Source organism: Phodopus roborovskii, unplaced genomic scaffold (genome assembly GCF_943737965.1).
Source record: "Phodopus roborovskii unplaced genomic scaffold, PHOROB, whole genome shotgun sequence".
Taxonomy (NCBI): Eukaryota; Metazoa; Chordata; class Mammalia; order Rodentia; family Cricetidae; genus Phodopus; species Phodopus roborovskii.
In genome coordinates this window covers 4713265-4730892 of record NW_026126619.1, presented here as the reverse complement: position 1 = coordinate 4730892, position 17628 = coordinate 4713265, and the positions used below count along the sequence as shown (strand labels likewise).

The window sequence follows — 17628 nt, the reverse complement described above, 5'->3', positions numbered from 1 at the left end:
CTGAAGAGTGGGAAGAAAGCAGGGTGTGGAGGAGGCAGTAAGAGCAGGATTCAAAGATGGGGACCCAGAAGACTGGTTAGAGAGGTAGCTACCAAAATTCCTGTAACTTACAGGTCATGGTTCTGTATCATGGTAATGATGTCAAATCAGTTTTTTTTTTTTTTAAAGCATAGTCTCCTTGAGCTGTCTACATTAATATCATCAGGGTGACGTGATGGAGAAATTAAGTCCAGAATCTAAACAAAACCAAGGAGTAGAATCACTGAGACTCTTAATCTTTATTAAGTTTGATAGATGATTCTTCTGGACATTATTCCTCTTGAGTCCTGATTTAGAAGAGAAAGGATCTCTATCGTAAAAATTAGGACTAGTAAATTATGGTCTGGTCACCTTGTTGAGGAAGTGAGACAAGAGCAAATACGTGAAACAATTGTTCTTTCCAAGAAAACAAAAATCAAGACAATGCTGAATCTATCAAGGTATAGCAAAGGGGCAGCAAGAGGGAGTAGAAGTTATTAGAAGGTGGCTGAGAAGTCAATTTCACACACTGAAAACTCCACATTCTATAAAGCCTAATTTTAATTTCTCTCCTTTAAGAAATATCCTCCTAAGGGCTATATGTGTGTTGTTCTAGGTAGACGTGGATTCTATTGTCGTGCCTCTGCCCTTTTCAAGTCAAGAGCTGTTCATAGAAGATTCTGGCACAATGTATGTGATTACTACTCCTACTGGGTTAATCATAAAGTGGGCTCACCTTACAGGAATCATCGACATTCACTTCGGCCCCCAGTTTAACTTGTCATCTTATACAGAAGGGCTCTGTGGTGAGTTCTGATGTTGAAACCTCTTTCTCATGTGCTTTTCATTTTACACACATTGCTTTGTGTGCCAATGGCCCACTCTCTAGATTGAGAAGTGATACTCATGATCAGTATTATGTGGAAGTATGTTAGAAAGCAGTGATTTTCAACAAATGAAGTAAGGAAAACATTTCAGGTTAGATATTATATTTAAATGCACATTTGTGGTGCCTTGATATAGTACTTATACTAAGTCATCATTACTGAACATTCATTAAGTTATTAGGTATATTTAAACTCACTTAATTTCAAACTGCAGTAATATTTGGTCCCAGAGTTATCTTAATTTATGTGATAAAAATATGACATACAAAGGTTAAAGGCTTTTATATATTTCTTACATCTTAATGTCTGGAAAAACATAAGCCATCTTGGAAGAGTTTCTGTTCCAAATATTCACACTAATTTTATCATAAAGTGTACAGCTCATGTTTACCATTATGCATAGGCTTAGTTTTGTAGTATTACACACACACACACACACACACACACACACCCATTCAGAATTGTAAATCAAAGTGGACATATCTGCAACCATATAACAAAAATTTGAAACTACCAGATCTGTTGTCTTTTACAAAGTTCAGCATAAGGGCCCATCACAGTGAAGTGATCAGAAGATATTATTCCATTTTTTGAACTACATACACATTAATATTTTGTTAAATATGGTTTACATATTTCCTTGACTACCAATAATATGTTAAACATAACATAAACTTCTATTATGACTTAAGATTATCATTATCAAAAATCATTATTGAGTATAAATAATAATTCATTAGTTATTGAGTAATAAAGCTAACTTTGGGAATTTGTCTTTATTCCTAGGATCTATCTCTTCTGTGGTTTGGTTTTCATGTAATTTTCATGATATTTTTCTCTTGTAAAGACAACCATTTGGCTAACTAGGTTCTAAACGAGTGGTGTAGGGAATAAATTATGTTACATTTGTGCTAGGCACAGGTCATTGCCTTAGTGCATGGCCTCTACAGTGGGAGAGGTCTGGTTAATTAAAGTGATACTTGTGTTTTATCAGGACTGCTAGCATGAGTGCTGGATGAAGAAGCTAGTAAAAAAGAATGAGGCCCAAACTGAGAGGACACCAGATGGGAAGTGGGAAGCCACTGTGGGCATCAAATTCTTCATAGTATTGTGACCCCCCCCCCTCGGCATGGTGGCTAGAATAAAAACACTTTTGAAAGTGTATCTTTGTGCCTATCTCTCACTAGGAAAGTTTAGATGTAAAGAACTAGATAGCTTTGACATGTTAAGTTATCCATAGATGCTGACAACCATTGTTCATGCTGATATTCCTGTATAATTTGATGCTTAAAGAAAATGTTTAATTCACATAGTTTATGGAATAAAGTCCTGAGAATTAAGAAAAATGACAGGTTAAATTAGGGTCGGAATTGGGGTTAGGTTGGATCAGGACTCTGGGGACATTTCTCTATGCTGTTTCTGGCTCTATACTCTACGATGGAGAGTAATTTGTCTAGTCTTCCTCAAATAAGGTCAAGGCTAAAGCAAGCCAACAACTCTGAATATTTTGAAGATATATTGTCCCTAACCACCAATCCTAGTTCAAGCATTGACTGTGACATTCTAATATTGAATACATCTTTGTTTCTCAGCTGACTGCCATCAGCTGTTGTCCGGATTATTTGTAAGGATTATACCAACCAAAATTCGCCTAGTTTTTTTTTTTTTTTTTGCCATTGCTATTATAAAATATCCCAACAAAAGTAATTTAATGGAAAATATTTATTCTGATCTACAGTTGGCAAGTATAGTTGCAGGGAAATCAAGACAGCAGAAGCTTGAAGTAGCAGGCCACGTCATACTCACAGTCAGGAAGCAGAAAGCAATGAGTATTTGTGTTTATCTTCCTTTGTTCTTTCTATTTAGTCTAGGACCCAAGACAGGGAATGGTGCCTCCTACTGTTTGCACGAATCTTCCCACTTCAATAAACCCAGCTCATGAAATCCCTCACAGACTTGCGCAGGGCTAGATAATCCCTCAAAGGTCCGTCCATAGATTTATTCCTAGATAATTCTACATCCTGTGAACAGTTAACACAAGCCATCACAATGACCTGATCCTGGAGTTATGTCATGAACTAGATAATGGATTAGGAACAGTTATTGAAAGGAAAAGTTTACTATGTTTATGCAAGATTTTCCTTGTAGAACAGAAGAGTGGAATTCATTCATAAAATATTTGCTCTTCTAGGTGGTATTTAATTCCATTTTAGTTTGAATACTAAAGGTGTAGAATATTTATATACATGATTTTCTTGATTTTCATTGTATATATATAATAAAAAAACCAGACATAATTTTAAAGGTTCTATCAATGCCAAAGTCAAAGGATACCCAAATTCAGCTGTTTATAATTTCATTCAAATCAATTAGCCAATTATGTGAAACCAACTTTTAAGCCAGTTTAGTTACATTGCCTGTATTTGGTGATAGTGAAATTTTTTCCCATCTAAAATCCTCATCTACTTTCAAGGACTTTGCAATGATGATCCAGATGATGACCTCAGGATGCAGAACGGCACCATCATTACCAACATGGAAGACATAGAGTTGTTTATCGGGAGCTGGGAAGTTGAGAAATCTTTTGAAGTAACAATGAGAAGACCTGTTAGGAATTGTACTGAACACGACTGCAGCCACTGTATTGAGTTACTGAACAGAGACATTTTCATTCCATGCCATGACAAAGTAAGTGAGAAGCAGCCACAAAAGAGTGATTGCATTCAAGTGTGTGTGTGTGTGTGTGTGTGTGTGTGTGTGTGTGTGTGTGAGAGAGAGAGAGAGAGAGAGAGAGAGAGAGAGAGAGAGAGAGAGAGAGAGAGAGGGACAAAAGCTCCCAGTCCTGCTATGGTGTTTCCTGAGAATAACTTCTCCCTGATCCTTCTGTCAGTACGTTTGAAGTTCAGAGATTCTTCCTCTACCTAAACTTCTAGAAGTCAGGAAGGGTAATCGTTTTCCCTCTTATGTTTTGTTAGAATTGTATAATTTTGAGGGAAGTGGAATTGTTTCCCATGAGTAAACTCCCCAGTAGAAAGAGCTCAACGACGCTTGATAAACAGGTGTAGAAGTTAAGACAGTGACCTTTTAATCTGTTCCTGTGATGCTACCCTCTAGTGTGCATATACCTGTAAGTAACACAGCCATCACTCACTCAGTTTTATTGATCGCCGTGTTCCCGTTTCCTCAGTTTATGGACTTTCTACTTCACTCTCTTGCTTTCTCAGGTTATGTGATTAGTAAATGTTTTAAGAGATCCTTGTCAAAACCAAACCAAAACAAAACATTTGTTAAAGTAAAAAGGAAAAACAAGTACAAAATTTTGTAAGCCTTTAAGCTAGCATATAATAGACCCCATGCTATAATTCTGGGATGTACAGATAAGGTTCTTCATATGCCTTCAAGAAATTTAAAAGGAGGGGAATCCATGAACAGTTATTTACAATGCATGGTATGGAGATATGAATCCAGCTTCAGGGAGATCACATATCAGAGGCATCTAAAAGCACACATTGCCAGAAAAGAAGGGGGAGAGAGAGAAAGATCTAGACAAGGGAAGCAATGTGGATAAGAGAATATTCGCTGCAGAAGTCCATGCAACGAGAATGCGGAGGCAGTTTGAAGCGCTCTGCACAGGTGAAGTGCAGTTTGGGGGGAACACTGAGGGCGTTGGTTAGGAAAGAACACATGGGGATGGCTGAGCTAGACAGGCAAGAGCAGATCTGCAGTCAGCCTGGACTCTGAGTTCCCCGACGGAATGCACACACGGCACAAAGTAATGGAAAAAGTGCTTGTGTTTGTTTGTTTTGTTGTTTTTGTTCTGAGTTTTTTTCTGGAGGTCAGTTTAGTTCAATATTTGGATGATAGTAAATGTTAAGTGTTTAGATATTTTAAATGCATGCACATAAAAGTAACACACTTGTACTTTGTTGTTATTTAATTTTTTTTTTAAAAAAAGCATCGATTCTTTTTTCTTCTTAAAATCTCAATTTTTGTGTGTGTGTGTGGCAAAAATAGTTTTTGGAAATTGAGATTTAAGAGAAACCTTAATGACATTAATTTACTACCCTGCTAATTTTAACTTCTTGGAAGAAGGTCTCACTGTGTAGCCCTGGCTGACCTGAACTTGCTATGTGGACCAGGCTGATCTCACACTTGCACTAATCTTCCTACCTCTGCACTGCAAGCACTGGCACAAAAGGCATGCCCTACCTGACTTTTCAAATGCTGTTGGGCTAACCCATGGCCCTTGAGAAAGTTAAAGTAACATTTATTACATACAAAATGCATCCCTAGGTCTCTCCAAGGGACTTCTGTGAAAAAATGTGGATCAACTACACCTATCTCTGGAGTTATGAGTGCGATGCAATTTCTGCATATGTAGCTCTTTGCAACAAGTTTGAGATCTGCATTCAGTGGAGGACACCTGACTATTGCTGTAAGTGACCGCTAGCACAGTGCTGTCTTCCGATCCTTCTAGAATGTTCTATTCTTTACAATCCTTTCCTCACTTCACTTTTAGTCACAAGGTAACTTAATAAATATAAAATGAGTGGGAAAAAAAGGAAAACAAATGTCACAGTGCTGTCACCGAGCTTCAGAAATAAAAGGGGATCCGGCTCTGTGTCCCTCTCCGGCCCCCCCCCCTCTTGCTGTGTTACCAGAGGATTCTCCACTCCTGGTTCATCATGAATGTCTAGCATACCCCATTTCCCTACACTCTGTGAAATTGTACCTCATCAAGACTGTACCACTTACCACAAGCTGAATATTCATTTTTGAACAGCATGACTTCCTAAGAATGGTGGAAATCAACAAGAATTTCCTAAAACATCATGTAGAAACTGCTCAGCAATGCATCTTTTGGAAGTAAATGATGAAGCCTCTAAAGGCAGCTTTTTCTTACTTTTTTTCTTACTTAGTTTGAGTTACATATTTAAGGAATGTTTTCATATTTATCCCACAGAGGAAAGGAGAAATGGAGAAATTGTATCTCTTCTGGTTGTATGGAGCAGCAACTTTGTTTTTTTTTTTTTAATATATAATTTTTTTCTCATTTAAATTTGAAATGAGCTTGTTTTACATGTCAATCCCAGTTCCCTCACCCTTCCATCCTCCCCTGTTCCCCCACCAACCCCTATTCCATCCCCTTTCTGCTCCCCAGGGATGGTGAAGCCTTCCATGGATGATCTTCAAAGTCTGTCATATCATTTGGAGAAGGGCCCAGGCCCTCCCCCATGTGTCTAGGCTGAGGGAGTATCCCTCTATGTGGAATGGGCTTCCAAAGTTCATTCGTATACTGGGGATAAATACTGATGCACTACCAAAGGCCACATAGACTGCCCAGTCCTCCCATCTAACACCTACATTCAGGGAATCTAGGACAGTCCTATGCTAGTTTCCCAGCTATCAGACTGGAGTCCATGAGCTCCCCCTTGATCAGGTCAGCAGTTTCTGTGGGTTTCTCCAGCCTGGTCTTGACCCCTTTGCTCATCACTCCTCCCTCTCTGCGACTGGATTACAAGAGTTCGGCTCAGTGTTTAGCTGAGGGTGTGCAGCAGCAACTTTGTAATATTTGACTCTATATTTATGTGGAGACTTGGAAATATATATTTGATATAAATTAAATAAACACTTTCAACAACAACACTGAATACTATCTAGATGCTTGAAGGATGCCTTTGAATCCCCACGGCTTACTTTATTTGTGGTTGTGCAGTAAATGAAAAATAGTCTTTAAAGAACTAAAACATGCAAAATTTATCTCTGCAATGCAGGCTGACCTCTCGCTCAAACAGAATTCACACAGATTTCCTTGGTTATTAGCAAATTCTGTCCTTTATTGCCTACAGCTCTGAGCTGCCCAGAGGGAAAGGAATACCAGCCCTGTGTGAGACCATGTGAAGCAAGAACGTGTCTCAATAAATGGTTCTATGGGCACTCCTCATGTCTGAACTTGAGAGAAGACTGTGTGTGCCAGAATGGGACCATTCTTCACCGGCCAGATAGAACTCTATGCATCCCAGAGCGAGAATGTGGTAAGGCCTAAAGTACAAAATGGCTACTGAGGAATCCAGCAATGGCACACATACAGCATCTTTTGTATATTGGAAATACATGCTGAGGGAAATGGACCCCAGAGATGCCTCAGGTGTTGGAAAGGAAATGAGTTTGTTGTTTGCTTCTAGTATGGATTCAGTTGGGGTTAAAACTAGGGCATTTGGTGATGATGGCCTTTAGTCTTTATTATATGCTAATGACTAGGAAAGAACAAGGTAAGTTAAAAATTAACACTATGTTGTGGGGTCAGTTTAAGTCCCAATAGTTTTTATGGTGGTTCACTTTTGCCTCTGTGACTCTGAGGCTATGTATCTGTAAGATGGAGAGAGTAATGGGACTTAGTCCTTAAAGTCAGAAGGGGAACACAAAATTATTAAAAAAAATGATTTTGTACACTCAGTGCCTTACGAAAATAAGAATGCAGGAAATGGTAGATAGCATTATTATCTAGGGAAAAACACTTAAAGTACTCTGTGTTCGTGGTAAAATTATATTTTGCAAATTTTCTTTATGGTTGTGGCAGATTAAAAATTCTGAAAGTTGCAGCACAGTACTTTGTCAGTCACATGAGTCTTAATCATGGCAAGAAGAAAAGGAATTTTGCTAATAACTAAGTGAAAAGGCAAGTAGAATAGAAATGGAAGTATAAATCAAGAAACAGGCCTGTGACTGGCAGTAAGGAAAGTGTTTGTGGAAGGATGTAGAAAACAGTAATATTTCCTGCGGACTGTACATCAACTTTTGTTAAAGAACAATGTGGTGCAGTGCCGAAGGAAGAAAAGGAGAATCCGAGAAAGTATAGATTCATGATCTGCAGTGATAGTGTAGGTGGAAAAGTCATGACCCCAAATGAAAAACATTCTGACTGGATTTGCTGTAGCGCTCAGGTTGAAGATGAAATAACCATTGATGGTCTTTTAAAGGATGTACTGACAGCGAAGATCAACCCCGCAGTGTTGGGGAGATTTGGAATGGGGGCACTGATGAATGTGCCCTCTACAAATGTTTGGAGGATGGAAGCATTATCCCCATAGAGCCTGTCTGTGAAGAAGAGCCCTCCCCCATCTGTGAGCGAGAAGCTGAAGTTGTCATGGGCATTGTTGATGAGCTGACCTGTTGTTCGAAAGACGTTTGTGGTATGTGGGTGAACTGGAGCCTTGTAGACATGCATGCTAACTAGTTTGACAACCACGGCAGGGTAGCAATGAAATACTTCCATAAATGTCATTTTCTCAAAATGAGTTCTATAAGTACATGTAACTATTAATAATATCCAGCAACGCATGACAAAAGGCAGGACTCTGAGTCTCGTCTCTGATTCATGACAGTAAGGGAAGCAAGAAAATCCCAGAGGACCCTTAGAGCTGGTGCTGTCTGATACACAGCCGTGTCAGGGGCCATACCCAACTGCCTAAGCCTAAGACTCCACTTGGGCTCACTGCTACCATAACATTCCGCTGCTTATTTCTAGGCTGTGACATGGCTTTGTGTGACAGGACCATTCCAGTGTGCACGAGTAGCCAAAAGTTGTTTGTTGGCTATAGTGCTCTTTCTTGCTGTCCACAGTATGAATGTGGTAAGTCACTCTATTAGGGACAATACTAATACAATACTGTACATTCTAAATAGCTGATGAGGCCCCTTTCCTCTGGGTCTTTAAGGATGGAATTCATTGTAAAAGATTGTGAAGTTTATAATTCCTCAAAATACCTTTATATTAAGATTGTCATTCAATTCAACGAGGAAAAAATGGTATTGTTCTATTTTAATTTATCTGTTGTCTCACTCATGCAAATTTTCTAACATGTTTGTGATTCTGCAGAATGTGATACATTGAAATGCCCCAATATTTCAACACCAGATTGCAGAGAAGACCAGTTTATGCTTCAGGTTCAACAAGGAGACCCTTGCTGTTTCTACCCTTTCTGTGGTGAGTGCTCTAGAGATAATTTGCAGCGAGAAGAGAAAGAATCAGGGAAACATCTGTTAGCTGTGAATGTCATGGGACTCGTGGCAAGTGGTATTATGTTATCTTGTAAAAACTGAAGTGAATGAAAATGATAGGAAGCAGAGTACATTGTAAATGACTCTCAATAATATTATAGGTGGTACTTATCCCTCAACAAAACAAAATGTGTACCTGTCCAAACATGAGCCAAAGAATGGAATCAAGACTTTTCTTTAATGAGGCAAATATCTTTTAAAAAGATAATTTAGTGTGTGCTAGTTTAGAAGACATAACTAAAATAATGCAATGTACTAAGGCATACAAGACCATTTTAAAACTTAATGCCTACATATCCCCTGTAAATTATGTTGATCCCTAGAGAGCATAGGAGAATCAGACCCATCTAGGAAGTACCCAGCACAAAGTATTCTGTTTGGTGAACTAGAGAGTGAATAATAAGGAAATCTCGTTCCCCCAGTTTAAGAGAATTATCACACCCAAAACCAGAAGACATCTCGAATTCCATTGTTTCCTTGCCTCTATGTGGCTAGATTAAGTTCCAGCAAGGATTTAGGGGCAAGTTCAAAAGCTCAAGAGGAAAAAGCAATGTCATCTCTGTCTGCCTCCTGTTGCCGTGTGCCTCCTTTTCTCAATCTGATCAATGAGACATGGGTCTTCCCACACAGCAGCTGGTCAGGACGAGGCCCATTTATTAACAGTCTTTGTAAGAACTGTGTGGATGAGTCAATTGTCAGAGTCATTCAAAAAATAACCACCTGTGGAAGCATGCAAGAACAAGGTTTTACTGCACTGTTCAACAGAAATGAGACCAATCCCAGTCAGAAAAAAAATAAGATAATTACAATAAATTAATCAATGCTACTTTGCTTCAAATAAGAATGAATTTATCCTGGAAATAAATACCTCATATTTCTGATAAGATACTATCTTCTGCATTGTACTTAGAAAGTATGAAGTTGTACATCTCGGCAACAGAGAGCTATGCCTTATTTTCTTACTTCCCAATTAAACACATTGTATTTTATTTTGATTCAGTTGACAATCTGAACTAATCATTAAGGTGATTTTAGCTTAATCTGACTTTGGATTTTCGTTTATTCTTTAGTTTGTGAAACCTGCACAGAACCAACTCCACAATGCACTGATGGGGAGTTCCTCACAGTGGATCTGAATACTACACATTTATGTTGTCCACAGTACTATTGTGGTAAGCCCATCTTGCCTAATTTAAAATATTTTAATGTGTCAGTGAAAAGTTCAAGAAGAGATAAGTACTCCACTGGTGCTGTTAACTCAGGGCCCTTGTCCTTTACTGGAAGAGGTGGGCTAGACCAACTGCTATGGCTTAGTTCATGCTATCCGTAGTAGAAGAAGCCCCTGCATTGCCTTGGTAGCAAACTAATGACTGGCAAGTTCATTAGATTCATCTTTTCATCTTTACCCACTTGATTTTTTTCTTTTTTTATGATATTTTTTTAATTTAGAGAATATTAGTTTTTATAATCAAATTCATATATAGATAAGACCTTACATATTTAATACAGTGCATTACCCCTGTACAAATGGCAAAAAAAATTAATTTTAACATTTCTAGACCAATATGGCTGTTATTTCTGTACGATGTCAACTCAACATGGTAAACTGGGATACTTTTTTTCCAAAGTTGACAACACAGCTAAAGTTTCTGAAAATTCAAATTATATATATGTATGTGTGTGTGTATATATATATATATATATATTATATATATAAAGAGCAATAATAGCAGTAGATTATGCATATGATATTTTTAATTTAAATTTGAAACAAGCTTATTTTACATGTCAATCCCAGTTCCCTCATCCTCCCCTCCTCTGTCTCCGCACAACCCCCATCTCATCCCCTTTCTGCTCTCCAGGAAGGGTGAGGCCTTCCATGGGGAGTCTTCAAAGTCTGTCATATCATTTGGAGCAGGGCCCAGGCCCTCTCTTATGTGTCTAGGCTGAGAGAGTATCCCTCTATATGGATCAGGCTCCCGAAGTCCATTCGCATAATAGGGACAAATACTGATTTACTTACCCATTTGATTTTTCTTCCTAGTTTGTGAGCCAAATCTTTGTCCTCCACCACTACTCAATTGTGCAAAAGATATGGATCTGGTGAAAGAAAATGTATCTGGGCAGTGTTGCCCAAACTGGCATTGTGGTAACTCATTTTTTATCTTAAAGCTGTGCAATAATGAATTGACATATTTTGATTCAGGTAAACATGTTGATTTTTGCCTTTTAGAATGCAACTGTGAAAACCTTGTCATGCCAGTTTGTGAAGTGGTAAGAATATATTTTTATTGCCTTATTGTGTTGTTCAAATTGGTATCTTTTCTCTTTATCGGTCATTTCTGAATTATTGAAAATTAATTGTCCTTGTTACATTATATTAAAATAGATTAAAATGCTGACACGATATGATAGTAAACCTTTTATATTTCTTTAAGAAAGTGGCCTTGTAAGGTGTTGCACACCTTTAATCCCAGCACTTGTGAGTCAGAGGCAGGTCGATCTCTGTGAATTTGAGTCCAGCTGTCTTCATAGTTCTAGACCAATCAGAGTTACATAGTAAGATATGTCAAAAAAAGTGATGCATAAAATACAATGCACTGTAATGCATAATTATTTATCAGGCAATTTAACATACTAATATTATATTGCTAGTCCTTAAAATGAAGCAAAATATTGAAAAAATTATTTTAATATTAAAAGGCATATCAAAGAATGCTTCTAAAAATTGAACATACTTTATAGAGGAGAAACAGGAACAAACATGTAATTGTTTATCTTGTCCTGAGTTATCTATGAGTATACAAAGAGAATAATCTCAAGAATTTAATGTTTTAAAACAACAAGGGTGACTGATAACAGAGTGACTGGTAGTACTTTTGTACCACCTTATTTATTTTTGTGCCTACCCTCACTTGTTAGGGCAGATATTGTTTTCCATAAAGGCATTCTAATTTTTACATTTTCCTACTTTTCTTATGTGTACTCTCAGTCCATTCAGACATCTGAAACCCAAGCTTTGTGGGGACACAAATGAGGAATAGCATCAAGTAAAAGATTCCCTGTTTGCATTTTATTTTCTCTATCATTTAACTCTACATTTTCTCAGGTGATGTTATCTTTGGTTTACACAGAATGTTGAAGATTTACAGTGACTTTCATAGTAGTTATTATTCTCATAACCAAATGTCTGGAAAGAAGAAACATAAGAAAATATTTGGCTTCAGTGTCCAGAGGATATGGTCCATGATGGGGGAAGGATTAACATCAGGAGAAGGAAGGGGTGCTCACATTGTGTCTGCAGATGGGGTGCAGAGAGAGGTTAACATTGGTGTTCATCTAGTTTCTTCTCCCCCCTTTTTTAATTTACCCAGTCTGTGACATATTCCATGGCATAGTATTGCTGTCATTAAGGGTGTGTCTTCCATCCTTAGTTAAATTTCACTAGATGCCCTCATAGGCAATCCCAGAGCTGTGTCCCCTAAGTGATTTTTAGTTCATGTAGACAATGAAGTTTGGCTACCACAGATTTCATAAAAGTTTTTTTTTTCATCTGATTTGTGTGTGTAGTATAAGCACATTTGCATAAAAGTAGGATCATGACTTCTACACCTCTCTTTTTCTTACTTAACATCAAATCTTCATGAACTGGATTTTTATCTCGTATAAGGAAGTTGAGGTTTATTAGGGTAAATGATTGATTGAAGTCAGGATTCAATGGGTGTGTATGAGTGTGTGTATGTGTGAGTATGTGTGTGTGAGTGTATGCTGGGTACTTGGCCTTTATTCCAATCATGATTACCTCATCCAGAGCATCTCTGTTAGCCCAGAAGATATGTAATCATCATTTGCTTTCAGTTTAGTATAAACCAATTTTACAATGAGGATGACTTAATGTCCAGTTTGAAAAAGTTGAGTTGTAGCACATATTGAAAGGCTAGGAGCTATGAAAACCACTATACACTCCTTGTGGTGATGGAAAATGGCACACACTCTTTCAATAACAACTAGGTTAGACAGGGGTACCACTTGGTTCAGCAAACTCGCCTGCAAGAAAGAAAATGATGCCACATAGAAACTTGTTCTTGAATGCCATACTAGCCAAAGACTGAAAACAACCCAAGATGATAGAGTTTCCTACTAACCTTAAAGGAATGTATGCTTCTGCAGGAGCACACCAGTGATCTTATTGGATGTAATGTTAAGAACTGGTAAATACCAAAGACTTTTGCTGTTGGTGGAGTTGGGTCCTTAAGAGATACAGCTACAAATAAATATGTGGGTATGGTCTGAAAAGAACTAGATAGAGAAGGGATTAGTACAAAATAGATATTTGAGCTTTTGAGGAAAAGTTGTGTGTAATTATGCCTTTGATTATTAAAATGAAGACCTGTGTACAGAAACAACAGGCATATCTCTTATTTCATATTTAGAATACCATTTGCACTGGTAGAATTTGATCAATAGTTTTTTTTTTTTTAAGTTCCATTAGAAAATTTTATTTTCAATCTTCTTGCAATTGTCTTTAAAGTGATAAAACAACAAATGAATTAACACATGAAATTACAACTTATAAGGTACAATGAAATGTAACGAATTAGCTTAAAGGGAAATTAACATTAAGACAGTGGTGTTAATTTATTAGAATAAATTATGTACTTGAAGAGTCAAATTCATTTTATTGATATGTGTTATGAAGATTAAAGGCACTGTGGAAAGGAAACGCTTCCAAGAAAATACTTGAAAATGTAAGCCTGGGCCTGTGATTGCTTAGAACAGTGGCTCTCAATGTTCCTAATGCTGTGACCCTTGAACCCCAACCATAAACTCATTTTTGTTGCTACTTTGTAACTGTAGTTTTGCTATTGTTATGAATCATAATGTAAATATCTGATATTTCAGTGCTCTTAGGTGATCCCTGTAAAAGGGTTGTTAGACTGGAAATGGTCACAACCCACAGGTTGAGAACCACTGCCTCAGAGGATGCTAAACCATTTCCAACAGTGTGAGGTTTGAGTCTCAGTCATGATAATAATAGCTACAGGTTATACAGTACTCTTGGGTGCCACTTCAATCCTGACCTCTTTATATACACTGGCCCATTTATTTCTTTCTGTAATACTATGTGGCCAGCAGTATCATTATATTTGGTTTACAGATGAGGGAAATAAGGTACAGATTAATAATGTGCACTTGTTCGTGTAACTAGTAAGGAAGTAGCCAAGTTCCACAAGTACATTTCTTCTCTTGTGTTGGCTTTACTCTATGCGTTTGCCATAGCTGCATTTTTGGGATGTAGACCTTAGAGCTGTGGGCTGCACATTTCCAAAGCTGCAAGCTGCTTCTCCTCCAAATTGCTCTCTAGAATCTCAGAATCAAAGAAATTTAGTAGGATTTGAAACTTAGGACCAACCATAAACATCATCGTGTCCACCTTGATTTACCTAATAGATAAGGAAATAAGTACAAAGAGGTTGGATAATGTGTGCTGGAGAGATAGTTCAGTGGGTAAGTCAACTTCACAACTATAAGGACTAGAGTTAGGAAACACAGCACCTATATGCCTTACCTGTGTTAACCCGTCTACAGGTGGCAGAGAGAGAAGATCTGCCCCGCAAGCTGGTTACCTAGACTAGCTAATTGATGAGTACAAGTGAGACACCTTTCCTCAATGTAGATGCTGACTGATCAAGGGAGATACCTGTTGTTCTTTGGTTTCAACATACATGTACATTCTTATGCACACACACAAGACATACGACTATGTACACACACCTATCCCCATACAATAGGGTAATCCACAATTATATTTTTATTTGATTTTTTTTCCCCCGAAGACTCAGGAAACTTAAGCTTCCTCACTAGAAGGTTGTTTGTTAAGTATAAGTGTCTAGCTGGGTGGAATTGTTTATAATGTATCTTTTCAAAATGATCGTGATGTCACATGATATGTTTTTTTTTCTAATAGGGAGAATTTGCCACAATAGATCAAAACTTTCAGAGTGACTGTGGATGTATACAGTATCTTTGTGGTAAATTTTTTTGATACTCTTAAATAATAAGTGTTTAGCATTTATATATTTAACGGTATTTTCTTTTAGAAATATGGTAGTTATATTAAGTGAATTGCCAGTATTATAACAAACAACTCTTACTTCATAATATCTCAAAATGTTCTGGAAATTTGATAAGACAGAAAAATGAGTTCTTCACACCAGCACTGGAATTCTTTTTCTAAAGTCATTTAAAAATATTCCATCTATACTTGATCTTAGCCAAAATGCTTAGAAGTGGTAGGTTCTAAGAAAGGAAAGGTGGGGGAGGGGAAACTGTGGTCAGGGTATAATATATGAGAGATGGATAAAATAAACTATGCTACCTAAAATTGTGAATATATTTTTACTCATTGTTTCATGATTAGTATTGCCATTTCAAAGCATGCAATACTTTATTTTCATAATAAGATTTAGTGGGCTCACAAAATGTAGAATATTTCTTCAATGGCTTAAATTGCTTCAGAATTTTGTTTGAGGAAACAATGACAGAACCTCAGACTTAGAAGGAAGGGGAGCTTCTGGGTTGTGTCCAGCCCTCTTCCAGCCTGCTCTAATGTGACTCCATTTTGATACAGTGATGCATTATCCCGGCAGCACTAAGAATGGAATCATTTCAGTTGACACAATTATCATTAAAGTCACCAAATGTTACAGAGTCCCACCATAAGGGCTACTGCTATTGCTATCTTAGGCTCTGCATCCATCTAGTTCCTCATTAACAGTGGTCATGAACTGTGCTCTAGAGAAGGAGTGAAATACCTTGCTCGTCTCTGAGATGTCATACTTCTGGAAGTCGCTATAAAGTGTATCTCTTAGAACATGTTAATACAAGTGATTTTACAGATACATTTTTTTATCATCTATGAAGGGATAGCTGTGCTATTGATGTTAAATGAACCTTTGGGTTGCTAGATATTTGTAATATCTTACTTGATTTTGAAAATTATGGTCAATCACAGTGATAATCTAATCTTAAATATAAGTTCCATTGATTGGTAAATATAAAAGATGACATTGTGTTTTTTTTGTTTGTTTTTTTTTAACTGACCATTTTTTTTTTTTTTTTTTTTTTAGAAAAGGATGATGTGTGTGTGTTTCAAGAAGTATCAGTATTGAATCCTGGCCAATCTCTGACAAAGTATTTGGAAGGAGACTTTTGCCACACAATAGAATGTCTACAAGAAAAAGATAACAATACAGGCTTTCGTACTCTGAATGTTACAATGGTGAATTGTTCAAAAGACTGTGATGTTGTAAGTATTCTTGTAAGCTGCTCCAGCGGCCTAGTGAGTTTAAAATTTCCAACTAGAGAGTTTGAATTTATGAATACGTTATGGGTTATACACTTGAATAGCTCCTCAGCACTGTTATTTTATGAGATGTTTATTTAGTGCACATTTTCACTCTAGTACGAGTGACCTTGAGCTTCAAAAGATGTCATGGAAAGCTCTCTTGCATGGTTGACCTAAGATTGTTGCACCTGCTTGATGGATGTTGCCTGTAGATATAGAGAGGTCAACACCTACTTCATTTGTAAGTTGGCCATATAAAGTAAATTATTCTTCGAAGCTACTGAGATCCAACTTTACAGATGCTTTCAGATGTGCAGAGAGAACACCCTCAGAAGTAACTTGTGAAAATGCTAGTGTTGCTGTGTGGCTAATACTGTGCCTGGTCATTGTGTACAGCATCAGACGTACTCTCCAGCCCCCAGTGATTATGACTGCTGTGGGACCTGTAAAAACATATCCTGTAAATTTCATATGGAAAATGGAACATCAGTTATATATGAGGTATGGATTTTCAGTTCCTGTTAGAAAACTTCCTCTGCACACATTGCGTGCCTATACACAGTGTATTACCTCCCCACATATTAATATATTTGTTGTATTTAAAACATTTCTATATCACTTGAGAATTTTTTTATTTAAATTAGAAACAAGCTTGTTTTACATGTCAATCCCAGTTCCCTCTCCCTTCTTTCCTCCCTCCCCAACACCAACCCCCTAACCTGTCCCCATTCTGCTCCCCAGGGAGGGTGAGGTTTTCCATGGGGGATCTTTAAAGTCCGTCATATCATTTGGAGAAGGGCCCAGGCCCTCCCCTGTGTGTCTAGGCTGTGAGAGCATCCCTCCATGTGGAATGGGCCCCCAAAGTCCATTCATATATTAGGGATAAATACTGATCCACTACCAGAGGCCCCATAGACTACTAAGTCCTCCTAACACCACATTCAGGGGTCTGGGTCAGTCCTGTGCTGGTTTCTCAGCTATCAGTCTGGAGTCCATGAGCTCCCCCTTGTTCAGGTCAGCTGTTTCTGTGTGTTTCTCCAGCCTGGTCTTGACCCCTTTTCTCATCACTCCTCCCTCTCTGCAACTGGATTCCAGGAGTTTGGTTCAGCGTTTAGCTGTGGGTATCTGCTTCTGCTTCCATTAGATACTGCATGAAGGCTCTAGGATGACATATAAGGTAGTCATCAATCTCATTATCAGGGAAGGTATTTAAGGTGGCCTCTCCACTATTGCTCAGATTGTTAGTTGGGATCATCCTTGTAGATCTCTGGGTATTTCCCTAGTGCCAGATTCCTCTTTAAACCTATAACGGCT

At 37.7% G+C, this 17628-nt stretch overlaps 1 protein-coding gene across 1 annotated transcript in view; it reads left to right on the top strand.

The window, feature by feature from the left end:
* The window catches only part of Otogl (otogelin like), a 133614-nt gene that overhangs the window by 108926 nt on the left and 7060 nt on the right, over positions 1–17628 (top strand). The window contains exons 43-55 of the mRNA XM_051206415.1: positions 635–824; positions 3379–3593; positions 5199–5340; positions 6755–6940; positions 7886–8098; positions 8434–8538; positions 8785–8892; positions 10037–10138; positions 11011–11115; positions 11200–11240; positions 14935–14998; positions 16097–16275; positions 16711–16815. Of these exons, the coding sequence (XP_051062372.1) occupies positions 635–824; positions 3379–3593; positions 5199–5340; positions 6755–6940; positions 7886–8098; positions 8434–8538; positions 8785–8892; positions 10037–10138; positions 11011–11115; positions 11200–11240; positions 14935–14998; positions 16097–16275; positions 16711–16815 (1755 nt within the window). The remainder of the gene's footprint in view (positions 1–634; positions 825–3378; positions 3594–5198; positions 5341–6754; positions 6941–7885; positions 8099–8433; positions 8539–8784; positions 8893–10036; positions 10139–11010; positions 11116–11199; positions 11241–14934; positions 14999–16096; positions 16276–16710; positions 16816–17628) is intronic.